The 21,251-nt window shown below is 40.7% G+C and overlaps 2 protein-coding genes across 3 annotated transcripts; both read right to left on the reverse strand.

Moving 5' to 3' along the window:
• Positions 1-629: 629 nt before the first annotated feature.
• Positions 630-6,061, reverse strand: LOC115409609 (CMP-N-acetylneuraminate-beta-galactosamide-alpha-2,3-sialyltransferase 2-like). The gene is made up of 6 exons (XM_030120850.1): positions 4,771-6,061; positions 4,431-4,627; positions 3,660-3,827; positions 2,811-2,847; positions 2,561-2,680; positions 630-863 (listed from the first exon to the last, which is right to left on the reverse strand). Exons 1-6 carry the CDS (start codon positions 5,065-5,067, stop codon positions 696-698), a joined length of 987 nt encoding a protein of 328 aa, XP_029976710.1. The 5' UTR covers positions 5,068-6,061; the 3' UTR covers positions 630-695.
• A 1,165-nt stretch (positions 6,062-7,226) lies between these two features.
• On the reverse strand, positions 7,227-20,417 carry LOC115409574 (CMP-N-acetylneuraminate-beta-galactosamide-alpha-2,3-sialyltransferase 1-like). Of its 2 annotated transcripts, none has more exons than XM_030120813.1 (7): positions 20,325-20,417; positions 16,284-16,569; positions 11,072-11,268; positions 10,338-10,505; positions 9,077-9,122; positions 8,873-8,992; positions 7,227-8,757 (listed from the first exon to the last, which is right to left on the reverse strand). In XM_030120813.1, the coding sequence occupies exons 2-7, from the start codon at positions 16,536-16,538 to the stop codon at positions 8,590-8,592; spliced, it is 954 nt and encodes a 317-aa protein (XP_029976673.1). In that variant the 5' UTR covers positions 16,539-16,569; positions 20,325-20,417; the 3' UTR covers positions 7,227-8,589. The 2 variants fall into 2 exon arrangements, with proteins under 2 accessions (XP_029976673.1, XP_029976672.1); XM_030120812.1 differs by lacking the exon at positions 20,325-20,417 and adding an exon at positions 17,829-17,901.
• Positions 20,418-21,251: the final 834 nt, after the last annotated feature.

Here is a 21,251-nt window from a genome sequence, read left to right on the forward strand (position 1 = left end):
TCAAAAACTGCCCGGTCTCATTGGAACCCATTCAAAAATGCCGATTTTCACAGTGCAAATAAACATATAAAGCGCCCGGTTTCAGGACATATTTCAGTCTCTATCACTAGTTTCTACAACCGTGCTGGCTTCACCAGACTCTGATTTTCACATAAATCATCTATTGATTTTATATTACGAGTTAAAGTTTTGCATAAATCGCCCTATCACAGCGCCTCCTCTGTCCCCGTGATGCGGTCACGTGACGGGCTGGACCAATCACATTTACATCCGGTTTCAAATATTCAATGTGGAGACGTCCTGCTGGACTCGGTAAAGTCTTCAGAACGGCGGTTGGGAACTCCATGGGTGACGTCATGAAAAGTCTATCCATTTATTTACTGTCTATGGTACAGACAATAACTAACCAGTTGGAATTGTCATAAAAAGTAAATTCAACTTATCCGTTTAAACTACCAATGTTTTCAATATTTAAAATGTATGAATGCAACACAGAAGGAAAAACAAACCAACGTAATACATGACAAAGGCATAAAAATCAGGAGTCATGATTTAATGTTGTAACGGCATATCCTTGAGGTCTTCCACTGCCCAGTCTTTCATCCTGAGTTCGATATGAAGTCAGCAGCAAAAAAAATCCCCCAATAATGAAGAGAAACGTTTCGTTTTTATTACTGTAATTCAACACCAACAAATCAATGTCCACTGTAAAGCCGGATCTTCTTTTTCTTGTGTAATTTCTGAATAACTTGAAATTCGTGCTTTCCGGGATGGACTCCAGTTTTCAGCCTCTTCTTGCGGAGTTTTTCAAAGTAATGGCTCCAATTTCCATTCTTGTCAGCCCCAAACCCAAAAACATTGACCTGTGAAAACAGAAATAACAACAACAACAAAATAAATCACATTCAATCTCGGAAGCAGTATTTTGCACGGTGAAGGTGAAGGGTGACGTTCTGAGAGGAATTGTCATGTTCTTAATCCTGGAGGACTGGGAGGAAAACTTCAGATTCCTGGTTGTTAGGACAGTCGTTGACTCTGAAAATGGACATATGCGTTAGTTTCTCCATGTGTCACATGACGGGCGGGACCCGTCTCTCTCTGTTGCCCTGGTTACAGATGGGGATTTGTATTCACTGTACCCAGCCGGTCATCTATATTCCGCTGAGATCTGTTCTGGTGCCGCACAAGCTTACTTGAGCAGTATTGTAGTGGAGGATGGAAGGCCAACTGGACTGGGCCCAGAAGTCCTTCGGCATCATTGTGCATCGGGAAACAAACTACAGTCTTTGCCAAGTTTGTGTCACATCATACAGGATCCAAAAAGAAGTCTCCAGGAGATAGACACAACGGCAACAGACACAAAGCACAGGCAACTCAGTTTCCTGTGTTTTGATTAGAAGGTCAAATTCTCACCAACAGAGCTATTTGTACATGTTGAGAGGAAATTCTTCTGTTCATGAAGAACTCTTAGAACCCTTAGATACACGTTACGAAGGATAAGCAGTTATAATAAATTGATACTATTTGCCTAAAGAATGAATGCTTGAATTATTGGAACAACATACAATAGGCCTTGAAAGTCATGTTTTGAACCTTATTTTTGAGCTATTTCATTTTTGGCACCTGAATCTTTACCTCTCAGATATATCAGTCAATTGTACAGTATATAGATTAATTCTTCTTCTCAGCTGTAGCGCTATCTCCTGATATCCATCAGTCATAGAGAGCCAGAGTTGGGTGTGTAACGACAAGTAACGAGCGTTACAAGTAGTTAAATTACTTTTGACGGGAACGAGTAGTGTAACGGCACTACTCCTTCTAGACTGGTAGTTAAACTAGCGTTACAAATGAAACGCTACGATCGTTACTTTTAAAATGACTGCAAATAGAGCAACCAAAATATTATTATTTAAGCGGAGTTTTTTTTATTACCACCAGTAGATGGAACGGCGGTCATACGAGCAACTACTGGCTATCTCTTCCGGGTCAGAGCTGATGGAACCGTCAAAGTGAAATTGGTTGCCTTATATAAATTTGTGCCCCACTGACTACACTGCTCTCCCTCCTACTGTAAATGCCCGTTTTAAATGAATACTCCGAAGATTAGGGACCCACGCCCTTTCCTCATCATTGACAAAGTTAGACAAGCTCATAAATACCTGTGTCTCTGGTTCCCAGCTGTTAGCATCGTAGTAGCTTAGCTCGAAGCTTAGCTGGAAGTCAATCAGAGCCGGACTACGCAAATGGACAAAATACTCCTAGTATTAGCACATGAAGTAAATCCGAATGGTTATAAAACATTTTAAAAGACGTGTTTTCTTTTCAATCAGTTAAAAAAAACGTTTTGATACACACAGACCTGCGCATGCGCAGCGCTCCGCGGAAGGATATAAGGGAGCACAGCTCCGCGGAGCACTATGCAGTAACGAGTAGTGTAACTTCGTTACTATTTCCATGGAGTAATCAAGTAGTGTAAGGCACTACTTTTTTCACAAGTAACTAGTACCGGGTAACTCTTTACTTTTTTGAGTAACGGACCCCAACTCTGTAGAGAACCAACCTGATCACACATGTACAAGCTGAGGACCACCGTCATGAAGCCGGTGGAAGCCCAGCGGCCTTTACTGCCCAGCCACGCCTGGTGAACATACTTCATGAAGGCTGGATTCAGTATCACCACCTGTTGGGAGTCAAACCAAAACCTTCAATTTGACATTTGGAAAGCTGCTTCCTTCCTTCTTCAGTGAGTTCTTCCTATACCTCATGTACCAAACGATGGACGACTTGTTGAAAATTATCAAAATACTCACCAAATCCTTGTTTGCAATTGTCTTCGACTTTGGAATGCTGTTCAAGAAAGTTTTAATAGAAATCAGAAAACAACTTATTGATTTTAAGAAAGACAAATGTCTGTCAAGTTCTGCTTTTTACCAAACTGTGATTTATGCTGCAGCAGTGAAATCTAAGACCAAAACTAAGAACCACTTTCATCATAGTAGATGCATACTTTGGGATTTTTCTTGACCCATGCTGACTCTTGTCTCTGTTCATTAAATTGTCGTTGTTAATTGGTCATCCAAGACTACTCTGCTTCTCAGAATTACCACTTCATCTCGTCCATTTAGGTTCATTTTGCCCTCAGTGCCGTTAGAAGTAATTTCTTTTTTCTTCCCTTCAGACTTCTATTTTGTCAAGGCCAGAGTTACACAGAGAGCAGGAGCCTACGTAACACCAGCTGATATGAATATGAAGCGGACGACGCTTCGAATGAAAACAGGAGAATCCAGAGGAAACTTCTCAAAAGTGTGTCGAAACAGGAGAGGAAAAGACCTGTTTTACCAATTTTCAACTAAATGATCTTTTTTATTGAATCTCAAAACAATTGAAAATTATCATACTGGACTTGAACTGAACCTAAACTGATGAATTTACTAATGTCTTCGAAGACATTTGACCTGTTTAATCTTTTGAAATGCCTCTTAACTGGCCAAACGAGAAAATAAAAAGACATGTTTCTTATTGACGACTCTACAGAGACATAATATGATTGAACCTGCAGACCTCCCCATACATTTTGCTTTGATGAAACTATTCAAAATGTCATACAATCAATTGTTGTTGATACTCACTAAGACACAGACAACAGCTGATCCACCTACTTTGGATCGAACTTCTTGAAGAGCCATTCAAAATCCCTGATCTTGAAGGGGAAAAACACGAGAGAAGTGTTGTTCTCCAGGTTAACGGCGCTGTGCGGATACATGATATGATGAGTCGTTTTGGCTCCGACATCTCCTTCGTAGCTTTCAATTTTGGCACGGTTCATTCTGGAAAAGGGTACAGACATACGTAATGAGAGGTTCATTCCGTCTAAAACATGCAAATACAGAAAAAAAAAAAAAAAACATTTCATTTGAGAGATCACAGTTTCATGATGAATCAACACACACAGTCCAATACACAACCACAAACACAGTAAGTCCAAATTTCTAGTAGGTCTTTAAATAAGTCATTTAACATATATATTTTACAAGATGACTTGCTCTTTGTGCAGCTGAATGTATCCTTCTGATGAAGGAATCTCATTGTTCTGTTCACATGAGCACAGTGGATCAGTCCCTCGATGTTTTGCATTGAAGTCGTCGGTTTGTTTGTCAAGCTTTACCAGGACTGGAGTTATTTTTTTTTTTTGACCAAACAATCAATTATTTTACATAGTTTTTGAAATTTCACCTCCAAAAAAAATACTATCCTTGTCTTACTCAGATCAGAAAAAGTCAAATATTTGTTTGAGAGCAGCGCTGTCTTTCTTAAACACCAGTCATGCTTTGCCACGCATCACGTGTCAATGTCACTTTACGAACGTGAAGAATGGATTATCTAACACGAACTGGGTACACAAGATTGGAGTGACATGTATGATCCTTTACCTGATAACGATATCATGTGAATCAATCAGTGATCCATAATCGGATCCCTTCAGGTTGTGTGAATTCCCCACCACAGCACACGTCTTGCAGCGGTCGGGGCTGGGCGCCGCCACGTTTGGAAAAGGCGGGAACATCTGAAACACTCGGTCCAGCGTGGCATTGTAGGAAGAGTAGCTGCATTTTGAAGCCTGTAAATGCTGCAAAGGAAATTAAACTTATTCGGAATCACTTTGAATTTCTTTCAGTTGAATGTTCTTTGGGTTTTTTTTTTTTTTTTTAATCCAAGAGAAATTTAACATTAGCCTGCTCAGAGGATTTTCCAGTGAAACACAGTATTTACCTTCCACCACTTGAATGCATCGGGTGGAGGTCTTAATGTTCCTGATAAAAAGGGTTCAGGAGCCTCATTGACCAGTTCTGTGAAGCAGGAATCGCCCTCCGTTAAACATTTGCTGCAGGCACAAACACGTGATCCCAGAAGGATCCGCCAGCGAATCGAGAACTTCAGCAAAAAGCCTGCAAGCAGTCCAGCTGCAGCGATGAACAGCAGCAGCAATGTGATGGCGAGCGGGCAAAATCTCACTCTGTACCGCATCATGGCAGCTTGAAGAAGATCATGTCGATCTGTGGGATACATAAAAAGGCAGAGTTATCAACTCAGTCAGCTGACATAAACAGTAAGAGTGGATCACGAAGCAGAAACAGCCTGAGAACTCAAACCAAAGGAGACTCCAAGACAGGCTCAGTTCCAGGATCACCTGACCTGTCAACGATGCATTGTGGGATCTCAGCACCAGTCAGCATCGTCACATCGTGACTGTAAACACACTATCGCAGGAACTGATAAGGCCCGGCATTAAACAAAGTTATCCTGCAAGTCTAGACGCGGGTCCATCTTTAGTGTAAAGAGCATGAGGTGGACAACGACAACAATGCAAAGCCGGGCAGCTTGCTGATGGTGTAAACTGAATCTGAAAGTCTGAAGTGAAAATAAAAACAGACATTTACTGCTTGTCTGAGGTCCTTTCATAATCCACATGCACACAGTGGTTAAGTTAAGAAAAAATTAGTCAGTTCTATGTTGGTCAGATTCCAAACTAGCGAAATGTGAGGAAGAAGCATACAGATTTAAATATAAAAAGGGTAAAAAAGGGAAAGTTTTCGAGTTTTACAGGTAAACACTGCTTATTTCTTTATGTACAGATCAACACTAATGCTTAAATCATTCAAAAACAGTAATTAAATGACTAAAACAAACAGTAAGTTAGCGTGTCAGAGAACAGAACAGAGTAAGAACATGGGTTTCCTCTTACCTGGCATGACATGGAATAAATATCAGGAAAGAGAGAGAAGTGATCAGACTGCTCCGCTGAGCTGCAGCTCCGGCAGTGTGAGGCCAAGGCTCAGTGACGGGCTGCTGAGATAAACCCACACCGTGCGCTATCGCCACGCCGAAGCACCCGGGATGTGTGTGAGGAAAGTTAGAAGCAAGAAATTCAGGAGTTCTTTCTGAATTTTTCTTCAAAACTCAGAAAAACTATGAAATGTCCATCAAATTAGAAGTCAGTGGTTTGACATTAGCAATAAAAAGTCAAAGAAAGTAACTTCTGATGCAGGATTACTAGATGACTGAAAACCTCGCCCGGCCTGCTGCAACATACACTTCCTGATATATGAGGCTCATGCAATTCTAAACAATGAGGCAGAACTCAGCATCAGCGCAGCAATTAACTAAAAACATGCAGGCAGCAGCAGGCAGGTTCCCTAAAGGGAAGCTCATGTTTATTACAGGCTGCTGAAGAGAAAATGTTTTCATCTACAACTGAAATCAGAAGCTCACTGAAAGCGTTCAGCTAATTTTACAATCACATTCAGTTCATGACCATCAACACAGTCGCTACGGTGACGCCTTGCTTTATAACACCTCATTCAAAATGTGCTGGGAGAGTGTTGGTTAGTGAGTTTAATTGGGATCAATCCGGTGCTCTTTTTTTATGACTTGGTATAAAATAAGTGTTACAACAGAATATCCAGTTCACTGTGTTTGAAGTTTCATAATCGGTGGCGTCACAGTTACTTCAGCTGATAGTCCGATTTAGCGCCTGCCATTAAAATACAGATAGGCTGGTCGTAAACCAAAACTTTTTATTTGTTTCAGTGTTTGATTTCCTTTCAGTTCAGTCTTGACCAATCATTGATTTGAAGCAAACTCGCACGTCGATCGCTCCTCTCGGGGATCAAACACTTGCTCTGTTGCTCCTTTCTGCATCCGCTCACACCAACAGCCACACAAACAGAGCGATCTGTCCGGCCGGAGAAACAGGACGCATCCGTTTTTGAGCAGCCCTTCATATCTGCAAGGTCAGGACACAAAGCCAAAACTGAGACTTGGAGGTCGTCATCTCTCTCTGACGTGACTTTATAACAACAACAACCTGTGGGCGCTTCAAACAGGGAAGCTTTTAAACTTTGATCCAGGTCGCAGTGACACAATGTTTAAAAAATAATTCACGTAATCATCACGCCTTACATGTCAGGGTGGAAGAGTGGGTGAATGAACAGATATATAGACCAGAATTGATAAATCTTTTTAAAACTTTTCAATAAATTCCGAAGGTTTAAAACATATTCTTGACAGTTTTATTCTGTTCTATGTTTGGCAAATGCTGCTCATGCTCTGTGGTTAAATAACTGTTATTGGTTTAGGAAGTGGTTTACGTCTGTTGAAGTACTAAACAGCTCTTAATCCTGTCATACAGAATTTAAAAATTGTTTACCTAAAAACAACAGCAAGATTTCTTCATGGTCGTTAGATCCCAGCAGTAGTTAATAACAATAATGAAAGTATTATGGTTTTGAGCAACATGTCTAATTTTGACCATTTCAAAGCAGGCACCATCAAGCCGTCTCTGGGTCCTGAAACGGAATATTTTGATCGTGAACGTCAACAGAAAGACTGTCTGAGCCGAGCTGTTGGGATGTCAGATCACGGTCTCGAAAAACCTCATGAGCTGTGGAGAATCGGCTTTGTTGACACTGAAAATGACCGTCGACAGAGGAGGTGGGAGATCACAGATTCCAGCCCCCTGGACAAAACACAACGCAGAGTCGAGGGGCTGTTTGGGCCAGTCGGGCAGCGGTGAAGGGTGACTGAGTGTGGTTACACTATCCCATGTCAAACTGCTGCTGTATCTGGAGGAGGGAGTCAGCGCCGGTTGCTCCACTTCCTTGTTTGCTGATCGTGGAGCCCACCTGTTCTCCGTAACTCTCATTTCACTGAGGCGCGCTCTCTTTCAGTTCAATTGTTCTTCTGTTTACCGTGAGCCGCTAGAGACAGGGCTTGGTCACGGTCTGAGGAAACTCAATGACGAGATAAATAAAGTCATGATGAGATGGAAAACACTCGCCTGGACCAAAACCCACCTGGAGGAGGACTAAAGTGCAGGACAGGTCTAACTATATACTTAACTGAGCGCTTCAGAACAAAGAGCTGACGCCTTATTTTCAAACAAGAAAAACACTTAAAGCAGCAGCTTTCCATCTCTCACATTTATGGAGGTACAAAAAAAAAACTTGCTCTGTGAATAAATCAAAAATTAAAGAAGTCATCACCAGGATGTATTGAGCACTGCACGATTTAAACAGAAATAATCAATATATATCAACAAAAATATCAGTGTCACTTTGCCCACTTTTGCTTAAAAGTCCCATTTTCATGAGTAAATCTCTGTACGCAGACAATGCATCAAGCATTCTATATTAAATAATATATAATCAAAATATAACAGTATCAAACATCAGGGATGCACCAGTATTGGCCGGATAAAGCATGGAGTACTCATAGTGGCGAAACCTCCGGAAACAACCCGGCTAGTTTAACATGACGTCATCTGTCAGCAACGCCGCCAGCAGAGCGATTTCAGCAACGCATTAACGCATCCACATATCTGTTGTCATTTTGAACATTTTCATGATGTAGCTGCACAAATGCGGATACACAGTCCAAAAGCTCGGACTCCTGCCAGGGTGTATCAGAACAGAAGTTCCTGTTATTTCCATCATAAACTGGAAGCAAAGTCTGCTCCTGGTTAAAATCCCTTTTGTTTGTAAATCATTGCGTGCAGATTATTGCACCATCAAGACAATAAAAAAAAAAAAGTCACATTCCTTTAAAAAACTGAATTATGTTCTTCTTGTGCAGCTTCTCGATCATTGTGTATTCGTAGCTGCCAGGATGACCTCCTGTTTTTAGGTTTTTGTTTTGTAGTTTTTCAAAGTAATGGTCCCAGTTTCCATCCCTGTCTGCGCCAAACCCGAAAACATGGACCTGGGAGGACAAAGACAAAAAAAAAAAAAAAAAAAAAAAAAAAACAAAACAAGCTGAGGTTTGAATTGTGCTTTGAGGCGAAACCTTTTCAGTTATCGTCGACCAGCCAACTAACCTCGTCACAGAAGTACGTGCTGAGAGCCAACGCCATGAAACCGGTGGAGGGATAACTTCCGACCCTCCTCAGCCAAGCTTCGTGAACGTACTTCATAAACGCTGGACTCAGAATGAACACCTGTTACGAATCAGAGTTATTTAGCACCATGATGTTTCCGACTGTCAGGGCTTACAGGGGATAACATTCTTTTAAGGCACTCACTAAATCCTTGTTAGCGATTCTTTTGGGCTTCTCAGCACCATTTTCTCTGTCAGACAAAAAATGAATCATTACATTTAATGAACACTTGTAAACTTAAAGGTGCATGAAGGAGTTTTTCAACTTTAAAAATACTTATTTTCCACCATAAATGTGTTACACATTTTTAATGATGTGTACAATGTGCCCTGACATATTCATTACAAGTACTTCTAACAGCGCTAAACTGTCACTTGAAAGTTGCAGTGCCGGTCCGGCACCAGAATATTTTTTGGGAGAATTTTAAAGGAATGACGTAATGCGCGCTCCGGCTGGTTAGGTTTCATTTTGTCCGCCATTACTCCGCCAGATGCTTAGTGAGCAACAACTGAGCAGGATCTTCCAGAAAGTAAGAAAAGACTGGCTTCTAGCACTGCCACAGCTCCACACAGACTCCACCAGGTAAAAGAAACTTAAATCTTACTCGAGCACGACTAAAAGAGCGAGGAAGGAGTTCCTGTCTTCCGTGCACGCGAGCAACAGGCAGGAGTTTTTCACTAAGCTGCATTATGCCCAAGGCCTGCAGGGGGCGCTGTTTCGCATAAAACGTGCAAACTCCTTAATGCACCTTTAAGGTCAAGTTTGAACGGCAAATTTGACACTTTCAAAACATTTCAGGAGTCGTTTTTCATTCTCTTATTTTCAAGTCTCTTACTACATTGAACTCAACCAAAAAGTTAAATATGTGGTTATCCATTGTAAGAGGCTTTGTTTTCACAAAATGAAACTTCCTGGCAAACAATTTGGTTTAGCTGCATGCAGGGGCAGCGGATATGTGACACAATGGGTTTGTTTGTAAAATAATGCAGACAGCTAGCAGGGTGAGAGCAGCAAGAGGCTAACACAACATTAGAATAATGAGTGACTGGTCAGATCGCTTTTCATGGCATGGAGATCAGATAAAACCTCTTTAGTTCTGAAAGGTATGGGAATGATCCCTCTGTAGTTTTTTTATGTTTAATTCCTGTTATGTTTATGAATTTCCTGTCATTCACTTCAACTGGATTCAATTAGTTCCAGCAATGGAAACCATCTGATCTGTGGTCCTATCTGACTCCTGGATGGCTGAAGTCATCTTGTTTATAATGTGGCTTTTCAGAAAAAAGCGTAATCCCGAAGTAAAAGCGGGAAAGTTGTTTATAGAAACCTTTTGTCACTCAAGGTTTTTCCATCCATGTTTTAAAAACACACATAAAGACAGAGAGGGCTGCGAGGGTGACCTTACTCCGGACGGTAGTGGTCCATGAGCCACAGAAAATCGGTGGTCTTGAATGGAAAGAACAGGAGGTAGGTGGAGTTGTCCAGCTGAGTTCGACTTTCTGGGTACATGATGTGATGAGTTGTCTTGGTCCCGACGTCCTGTTCGTAGCCTGCAGTGCGGGCACGGTTTATTCTAGACAATATATATAACAGTCACATTATTTTGGGGTCTTCTTTTTTTTCTGAAGTACTTTTCATACAAGTTGAAATAAGTCAGTGTGTTGCAAAGAAATTTGCTTAAATTTCTAAAGGTATTGTAAAAAAATGTGCATAAATATATACATATATATATATATATATATATATGTATATATATATATATATATATATACATATACATATACATATACATATACATATATATGTGCTGTTCAGTCACATGCAGAGATTCAATCTTCTCTCCAATCTTTTTTGTATCTTTTCAGACATTTTCTCGCAGATTTTGGAGCTCCTCGGACAGCTATGTCCCAAAATCAAGTTTTGTTCCTTTTATCAGTTTCACTGGTGACATTTCCAATAGTTCTTTAAAAAAAAGCTCTTTTGTAAAAACAGTCCAGAGAGTAGCAGATGCAGTAAAGCAAGCAAAACAGAGGAATAAACGTAATGTGGAGAGCCAACAGGACACCGAGAGCCCTGGTCCCACATGAACTCCAACCCTAAACCCAAAGCTTATTCTACCCACGTCTTTGACATTCTTACCTGATTACGATGTTGTGTTGATCGATCAGAGGTCCGTAACGCGACCCCTTCAAATTCCCAGAATTCCCTACCACAGCACAGGACCTGCAGCGGTCCGGGTGCGGGCCGAGGAGCGTTGGGAAGCGAGGGAACATCTCAAACACTTTTTCCACTGTTGCGTTGTAGAAAGTGAAGTTGCGTTTTTCCCCCTGTATGGGCTGACACACAAGATCGAAGGGAAAAAAATAAAGATACACAAATCAGAACAAAACCTTTTCACAATGGTAATTCTTCACATCTCCACATTTCACCGCATTTCGTGAATGTTCTTGTTTCTCAATTTTGTGGTTTAATTATATTTTTTGGGGTGAAATTCGTGAGGAAAGCTGATAAATAATGAATTAAAATGGTAATAAATCATATTGCTAATTAATAAAATACAGTCACAAATTGTCACTCTGTTTTTAACTTATAAAGTGTTATATGAGGTTATATGTGGATGTTGTGGATAAAAGACAGTGTATTGACTCTAAGGAAAGCACAAGAATGCACAAGAATACAATCCAGCTTGTCAGAGGAAGTGACAGTTGTGAACTATGTTAGGATTTATGAACTTAACAGGCAAATTGATTACCCTTTAACCTACGTTTATATGATCTGAGGAAGCCGGAGCAAATAAAAGTACATGACTCGGTGGTCCACAGATTCTGATGCATTTCTTTTCCTACACTGTAAAAAAAATTCCGCAGAATTTACGGTAAAATACTGGCAGCTGTGGTTGCCAGAAATTCCCCGTAAAAATTACAGTAACCATGTAGATGACTTTACAGTATAGTGACTGTAAATTTTGCAGTATAAAACTGTTACTTGTTTAAATAATCTCCCGTCAAAATTACAGTCTATCTCAGTAAAAAACACAACACTTAAAACACAAAAATTAATTGAATTAATATTTGTTCATTTCCCAAGCCACTTTATCCTTTTCAGGGTCACAGGGGGCTGGAGCCAATCCCAGCTACTTCAGGCAAGGACAGGGTCACTGGACAGTTCACCAGTTTGTCGCAGGGCTGACACACATTCACTGGGGGCAATAAACCTGGCATGCATGATTTTGGACTGTGGGAGGAAGCCAGAATACCCAGAGGGAACCCACACACATGGGGAGAACATGCAAACTCCACAGAGGCCTCAAACCCCTACCGGTATTTGAACCTGGGACCTTCTGGCTGTGAGGCAAGAGCGCTAACCACTGCCCCGCCGTGCAGCCCATACCTCCAATCTGTTCTGGGATATCCTCATGAATTGTATGCGCTCAACTTGCGCTGCAAACAGTCAATCGATAACATTAAATAACAACAGCTGATATTATGTCATCGTGAAATACTGTTTATCTTTAAATCAGCAATATATGGACCACATTTTGAACATGTTTTTTCTGTAGAAATGACAGTGTATATCAGTGGTCGTCAATGAGATCTGGCTTCGGACCACTGTTTTTTGGGCACTTGGAAGGCGGGCCAGGGGGGGTATGCACGCTCGCGGACTGGACTGGGTGCGGGGTGCGTTTACGGCCGCGGGCGCGGGGGGTGCGTGTGTGCATGCGTGCCTGCTTGTGTGCGCCCGTTGCAATCCAGTCGTGGGCCTGATTGGGCGGTTTGGCCCGCAGGCCACCTTTTGACTATCACTGGTTCATAACATGCTGAATGATTAACGGTTTTCTCCTGTAAATTTAAACGTACACATCTGTGGAATCCGTGATTTATCCTGAATAATACTGCAGATTATAGACTTACTATCCACTTTTGTCTTCATGATATTTCCTCATAAATTTTACAATTCTTTGAAAAGATCACAGTAAAATTGTCTGTCTTTTATATATTGGAAAATTACAGTTATGCACTGTATCTTGATTTGCAGAAATGCAGTGTATTTACTACGGTGATACACAATTTTGGAATTGACGGTGCTTTGCTGTTGCTGTTTGACAGTTATTTACTGTATTTTTTACAAACTTTTTTTACAGTTTAATTCAATGTAGGGGAGACCGGGGACAGTTGTAACACAGGGACAGTTGTAACACTCTCAGTTTGACCAGTCAGGAAGGAGCTGTGGTGCTGTCCTTGATATAGCCAATGCCAACTTCCAAAGTGAGCTCACAGGTGAAGTTGCATGTCCCTATTGTAAAATCTCTCTGTTTTAGACAAGAAAAACTATTTTTCGGGCAAGAAAGTAAAAATTTTCTCCCTAAATATTTTTTTCATAATGTCCTTTGTGTTGCAGATACAATTCTTTCACACTTGCATAAGTGCAATTATTAGTTTCTTTAGTTTAATTTGATGTGTTATAATAGTGCCAGCTTTGAAGCTAAATGCTAAAAATGGTTAGCTTTTTAATGGCTGCCTGGGTCGGGGATGGTTGTAACATTTTTTTTTTAGAAGAAAAAGGTATTATTCTTGTCACAATTCCACCACACTGTCGTCACAAATTGCAACCCCTATGGTCTGTTTAAAAAATGTATCAACACAGCATGGATGAGGATGAATCCTGCTAAAGCCATGAGCATCTACAACATCCTGAATCTGGTTATCACTTGCACTTTGCTGCGACACTAAACAACATACAATCTGGATTTCAAAGTACACAAATATTGCCTTTTAATCTCAGATGATTGGCTCCGCAGATGATATAAACATCTGCATTGTGTGTTTGGAGCACTTTGGTAATTCATGGTCAAAGGAAGTGTGGATCAGATATCAGCAATGTAGATTTTGGGCCCATGAAGCCTACACCCCAGGCAAGGACAGGTACATTTGCCACAATTGCCTGTCTGATTAAACAAAATGGCAGTTTACATGGTTTTTAGGTTCAAGAATGGTTTGCTGATTGTTCCATAGATCTCTATTTTATTTATTTTGTGATTTCTAAATGTATTTATTTTATAGTATATGTTTGTATTGTATTTAACTTGCACTTTTTTGTTATTTTTATCATAATTTTTGTGTTCTTGGATTTATATTGTTCCTTCTTTGAAATCCATTATAGCTCTTGCATATAAATATTAGCGTGGGTCTTTGTTAAGCATAACAATTTTAGTGTTACAACGATCCCCAAGTAGTGTTACAACCTACCCCAGTACCGGGGTAGGTTGTAACAACATACCACTTTGCATTTGACAATAATTTACATAAATTGTCATGGTCATGTCAACTGAATGTACTTTATAGAAGACAAATATGGGTACTACATGCCAAAATCTGAGATCTCCAGCACAAACAACAACCGAGTTACACTGCTCAAGCAAAAAGTGTTAAAATTGTCCCCGGTCTCCCCTATTTATTTTTGACTGAAGTTGTGTTTGTTTTTTTGTTTTGTTTATTTGCAAGAATGTCAAATACAGGGGTGTCAAATACATTTTAGTGCAGGCACTGAGCACGGAAGAGTCACAGCAGCTTCCTGTTTCCACACTCGAGAAACAAACATGCAGAAGTGGATTAATGCAACAAATATTTGCAAGATAATCTCACAAAAACCTGCAGGACGGCTTCAGCTGAACACTTCTCTTGTTGCTGCTGCCTTTAGGAAACAGTCATTCATTCATTCAATACTGCTGCACTTTCTCTGGAAGTCTTGGAGCATATTGACTTTTTTCTCTTGTCTTTTAGAGAGTTGCTGTGAGGAAGACTCACATATACCACCGATTGATAAGTCAAATAAAATCCTCTCTGTGTCTCCCGTCCTCACAAGCTCTCCGTCCCCTATGATCTGTGACTTTGGACCGTATTTGGCATCACATGTGACCCATGAGCAGGAGCTGAAATCAAACCCATTCTGGGCGTGGATCATGTCTGGCGTGACACTGGGGGCGTAGGTACATTACAGCTGGGTTCAGGTATCAAATTAGCTGTGAGATTCCGGAAAAGTACAGCATTAAAAAAAAAAATGGCTTTGAAAATACCAGCTAGAAGACAAAGAACCAAAGATATGATATAAAACATTTGACTTTTACAATACGGGCAAGTCTGCGCTTGTCAGCCAGGCAAAGGTGAAAAAACACAAAAAAGCCGCTGTTGCTGCGAGCGCCGCGGTTCCCATCGGTGAGTCTGTAAACACTGGTGTGTCAAATTCATCTAGTGAAGCCACTGCAGCCAACGCTAATTTGACTTTCATCACCAAGTTACCAGTTTCCTGTTAAAGGAAAGAAGACGCCACAAGCAAAGTGAGGAGATGAAGCTCTAAGCTGTTGCAATGAGTGTTAATACACTTTTAACACCTGCATTACAATGACTCTATCCACATTTAATACAAATGTACCATAGCTCTGAGTGAAACACCTCTTAAATCGATTTGTCGTGTGTTTAGTGTGAGGTTTAGTACTGAGGTTAGCCCGTCTGCTGCAGGAGTGTTTCAGTTTGTCTCACATGGAGTGATGCATATTTGCGCTTTTGTTATTGAACTGAATTGAACTGAATTGAATTGAATTGAAAGTCCTTTATCTGTCCCACAGGGGGAAATTGCAGTGCTCCAGCAGCGCAAACAGTGAAAAGAAATATAAATAGAATAGAAATGTTACAATTTAAAAAGGCAACCATACATAGAAAATTAGATATAATTTAAATATAAATTTGAGACAGACACATATTACAATGCACTAGACAAAATGTGAGAAACACAAAATTATATATACACAGGGAGTTGGATGTTGAATGTTTGCACATGATAGATTAAGATTGTCTTGACATGTAGGAGAGTGTGTGGTGTGTGTGTTTGGTCTAGCTGGAGCAGCGCTGGTTATAGAGTCTGATGGCAGCAGGGAGGAAGGACCTGCGCTAAAGCTCCCTCACACACCTGGGGTGACCGCCATGTAGGGTTAGCGTTCCACTGCCTCCATGTTGTACAGGTGCAGCAGCAGCTTTCCAGAAAAGTTTTATTTACCCGTTTCCACAGAGACGGAATAGCAGCGTTTTTAAAAGCTGCATTTTCAGTGATTTCAGTGATCCCTTCCTGTCTATAGATGCTGAATCCTAAATTGTTTCCAATAGATGGATTGACCTTGCATGGAAGCGACTGACAAAGTAAAAATGAATCTGTTGAAGAAAACAGTTGATATCATGCAGTGAAAATCAGTCATCAGTTTAAAAGAAACAAAAAGTAGAAGAAGGCACCAGATTTGGTTATCGACTGTTGTTTTTGAGTCACTTTTCCAACATTCAATCTGTGTTATTCAAAGCTTTACCTTCCACCACTTGAAGTCTGCTGCAGAGATGGCATGTTCCTTGGTCAAAAATGGATGCGGCGCTTCTTGGATCATCTCGGTGAAGCAGGGATTGCGCTCCGGGAGGCATTTGCTGCAGGAGCAGAGACGTGACCCCCAGAGGCTGCGCAGGGAGAGCGGCACTGGGAAGTTCCCCATCGAGCCCAGGAACAGCCCAGCTGTGGCCACGCACAGCAGCACCGACGTCAGGATGCGGGGTCGGAATCTGCAGCGCATCCCGGCAGCTCGGACCAAGACCTGGTCCAATCTGTCAGGGGGAATATTCAGGTGAGTTTCCAACCCAGATGCTTTAATCAGACCTTGTCAATGCGCCGCTCACTTTATGGGTATTTTAAGGCTTTGTTTTAGTTCAAGCTTGCGGACGTACCTTCTCACAACAAATACTGGAATATTTTTAATAAAGTGATAAAATCCATAAAGTATTAACTGAGCCAACAGCCAGAAATGGAATTATTGAAGACATCAATTAGAGACACATTAAATACATCCATTCATAATGTAATAACTGCATCTAATTGCACATAAGCCTTTCATTACAGGTTTTGTGCAATTTGATCATCAAGAAAAGACGCTATGGGCGGGAGAGTCGTCATATTGGTTCATTGAGTAAACAGAAAAGCACTCTGTGGTTGGAAAATATGCTTCATGCTTTTATTGCAGTGGAAGCAATTTGTTCTGCAATTGGCTTGATTCCATTCAGAAATGTATTACGACATTGGCCATTATTACATTATTTGCTTTACTGCATTCAAAATGATCAAATTTCTTGCATTGTTCTTTTAAGAATGGTGTGTGTGCTTGTGTTTTTGTGTGTGTGCGTGTGTGTTTGAGTGAGATAGAATTTCATTCAGATTACATGATGCTCAGTTCATTTCCGAACCATGTTTTAAAGAATACAGTTCAATGTATGAGTTACTATCAAAGCGCATTTAAATGCATTGGCACCAGCACTCTCTGGATCCAGAACACAACGCAGTGATCTGGTCGAGCAGGGATTACTGTTTCAGAGTGCCAACTTTCCAAGGTGGAGGAAGCGAGACTGAACCGCTGGACTGATCTGTGAGTCTAGTTTAAAACTATTGTCCATATTAAAACCCAGGCTCAACACTGTTGGCTCAAAATAAAAAAAAACAAAACAAAACAAAACAAAAAAAAATAATGAATGAAAAAAAGATAAAAAAAAAAATGAAAAGTGAAAAAAATACAGCTAAATAAATATTATAAAATATGTTCAAAAAAATTCAAAAAAGAAAAGAAAAAAGTGTGAAGCATGTGAAGCATGACTACAATAATATGACAATGATAAATTACTACTGGCTCAGGTAATCAAAATGAAAATCAACCAGTTAATCATTTCGGAGCTGATAAGTGCACATAAACAGGAAGACACACACACACACACACACACACACACACACACACACACACACACACACACACACACACAAAAAGACTATAAGCTTTAAAACTACACAGATGCGAGGTGTGCTAATGTTTTCCTCTTACCGGACAGGAGGTGAAGTGAAAGCAGCCAGAAAAGGCGAGTGAAGAAACTGACGGAGGATTTACATGGATGCAGCTCAGACTGAGTGGAGGGAGGGATCGAGATTTGCCGGATATTTCTTCTGAATATATATGTCAAACAAGAGCTGAGACACAAGGGGGTGTCACTAAACTGAGACTTTTTCTTAATAATATAAGCACACATCTCTTAAGGTTTTTAAGGAACCCTTAAAGGGACATCATTTTTTAAAGGGAGTTTTATTTGCTCCCTTAAAACTTTTATGTGCTTATGTAAGCAACTTAAGGCATGCCCTTAAAAGTCTCAAAGTTTTACGCCCATGCGTAAAGTTGATTACATGAGCACATACAAGTTTTAAGGGAGCATGTCAAACTCCCTTAAAAAAACAAAAAACAAAAACAAAGAAAAATTGATGTCCATAGGTTTTGGTGTCTTTTTTCCCAAAATTCTTTATGAAAATGTTGAGATGACACACTTAAATATGCTATTTTATTCATTTTATCAAAGAGGTAACGGTTAAAAACCAAGGATGTAGGCTTCACAAGCAAATAAAGTTGGGTTGACAAACACTGTGTGTGACGTGTGTTTTTCTGTGACATGAACTGTGAATAAACTGTGGTGACTATTCAGAAATCAAGGCATTGTAGGAGCAGTTACTTGAGACCAGAGACCGAATGCATCTATTGTCTTCTGCAGTCTCGTCTGTTTAAAGTGGGGGCGTAGCCGAAAATGGATAAAGCTGCGTTGTGAACGTGCCGTGAAATATCAATTCAAAAGGCAAATATGGTCAAACTGAACCCGTAATAGCTTGTGTGCTCAGCCGACTTAAAGACAAACACCCCGAAACAGGATGATGATGCTCTGTCTGTCTGAAACTCTCCTCCTCTGAGTCTGGTTCTGCAGAAAGTCTCCTCTGAGTCTGGTTCTTTCTTCTTGTAAAGAGACTTTACCTCTCCGCTGTGGCCAATGCTTTCCCATGTGGAAAGGTTTTTCTCTCTTGGAGGTGATCAGAGGACAACTTCTGCTCCTCCCTCCCTTCCTTCCTGCCATTGTGAAGCAGAATTCCCTAAGCGCTGCATTCACAGTTCGCCCAATAGGGAACGTCAGTTGGGTTTAGACCGTCGTGAGACTTGTTCGTTTTTCCCTGGTGATGGTGTGTTGTTTGTGGAAAGTCAAGTGAGTTATGCATCCTCAATACCCTTGATATAAAAACTAATAAAATACATATCAAACGTTATAGTTAAAGCCTTGTTTTCAGCTTACAAAAGAAGTTGAGGGACCCAACATCTTTACTAGACAACTAGCAAAAGTATGATTTCTACTTGTTCAGTAGTTTGCCATGAGAGATAGACAGGCGTGCCATGGGAAATTGGTGGTGTTTCAAATGATGCTCAGTGCCATACCATGTCTCCCAAATGCACGTGATGAAATTGGGAGTGTGTGTTTGTATGTGTGTCCATGTGTGTGTGTGTGTATGCGTGTGATTTTGGTGAAGGTGTGGCTATGTTTTTATTTTATTCTATATATACTGACTTTTGTTTTTAATATTGTGTTGTGTTTTTGTGGTATGAAAAGTGTGCTATCATTAAAGACGGATGTGGTTTGAAATTATCCAATTTCACCTGATTAATAGAAAAGCATTTTTTGAAAATGAGTTGAATTTTATCTGCAAACGATATTGTCAAGTGTCTGTGCTGTGTCATGACTGGCAGATTAATCATGTCAAACATGAATTATGCTTTCTGCATGGACATGACCCCAGGACATAAAACACAGTAAATAAACAAAATGGGTCTGCTAGCTTCATGCTAACTGCTATGGGAAAACCCATTGACATGCTAACAGTTAGGAGAGAAGCTGTGGAACTTCCTTGAACAAATTAAACTGAGCAACATCTCACTTACTAAATACACAACATAAATGCTAATTATTTCAATAGTAACAGGCATATATTTTCCTTACTCAGAAAAATATGAACAATAATTGAAAACTCTGAAAACTCAAAAAGAAGAAGGCGTGGCTGGGTTTAACACAGCAAGCTGTAGGCGTGACCAATCAAATGAACAGAGATAAAATGAGAACAAGCAAGCTGTGGATCCAAGTATCAAATTACAAACCAAAGGTGCTGGAGAGACAGCTTGAAACTCCGAATGCCTGGCTCGAGGGCATAGAAGCCCGGTGTCCTGCCAATGTAGTCATCCCAGACAGAAAGTGTTTCAATTCCTGGCCGCCGGAGCAAAAACCAAATATGTTTTTTCTGTCTGCTTTTCACGTCTGCCAGAATTTGCTTTATTTGTCCATTTTGAGAGGGGTACAGATATTCCCGAGTTAACTAGTAAAAGTCGATATGTCTCACTTTTCACTGCTTAATGTGAAAATCACCCTATTAGTTTACTGGTTACATGCATGTTCTCCCACTAGTGAACTAGTAACGCCTAAAATAGCAACAAGTTCACTATTAATATACACATTTTACTTACCAGCAGTGTTGGTAATAACGGCGTTAGAATATAGCAGCGTTAGTAACGGCGTTATTTTTTTCAGTAAGGAATAATCTAATTAATTGCTTTTCCCTTCGTTGCAACGCCGTTACCGTTACTGAGAATATGAAGTGGCGCGTGACTACAGATTGAATGAAGCGCGAGTGTCCGCTTCTGTCGCTCACATCAGCTGCAGGAGAGAGCAGGGGGGGGGGGGGGGGGGGGGGGGGGGGGGCAGGGTGACGAAGACCCGATGATGATTGGCTGGTGGGCGGATCATGCCCTGCTCACGTGTCTCACTTGCTGCATGCTATGATGACCGTTAAACACAACAAGACAGAGACAATGGCGTGGAGTTCAAGCCCAGGACGTTCAAAGGTAGCGTTCTGAAACTGTAAGTCTCACTGGAAGACTTTATCCACGTCTGTCTGTTGGGGTCCGTTACTCAAAAAAGTAAAGAGTTACCCGTTACTCATTATTTTGAAAAAAAGTAGTGCCTTACGCTACTTGATTACTCCATGGAAATAGTAACGAAGTTACACTACTCGTTACTGCATTGTACTCTGCGGAGCTGTGCTCCGGTATATCCTTCCGCGGAGCACTGCGCATGCGCAGGTCTGTGTGTATCAAAACGTTATTTTAAGTGATTGAAAAGAAAACACGTCTTTTAAAATGTTTTATGACCTTTCGGATTTACTTCACGTGCTAATACGCCGTCCCCTGGACCACTGGAAGGAGTATTTTGTCCACTTGACTGATTGACTTCCAGCTAAGCTTCGAGCTAAGCTACTACGATGCTAACAGCTGGGAACCAGCCACTGGATCAGAGACATAAATAAGGTATTTAAGAACTTGTCTAACTTTGTCAATGATAGGGAAATGGCGTGGGTCCCTAATTTTCGGAGTATTCATTTAAAAGGGGCATTT

This window comes from Salarias fasciatus, chromosome 22, assembly GCF_902148845.1.
Source record: "Salarias fasciatus chromosome 22, fSalaFa1.1, whole genome shotgun sequence".
Lineage (NCBI taxonomy): Eukaryota > Metazoa > Chordata > Actinopteri > Blenniiformes > Blenniidae > Salarias > Salarias fasciatus.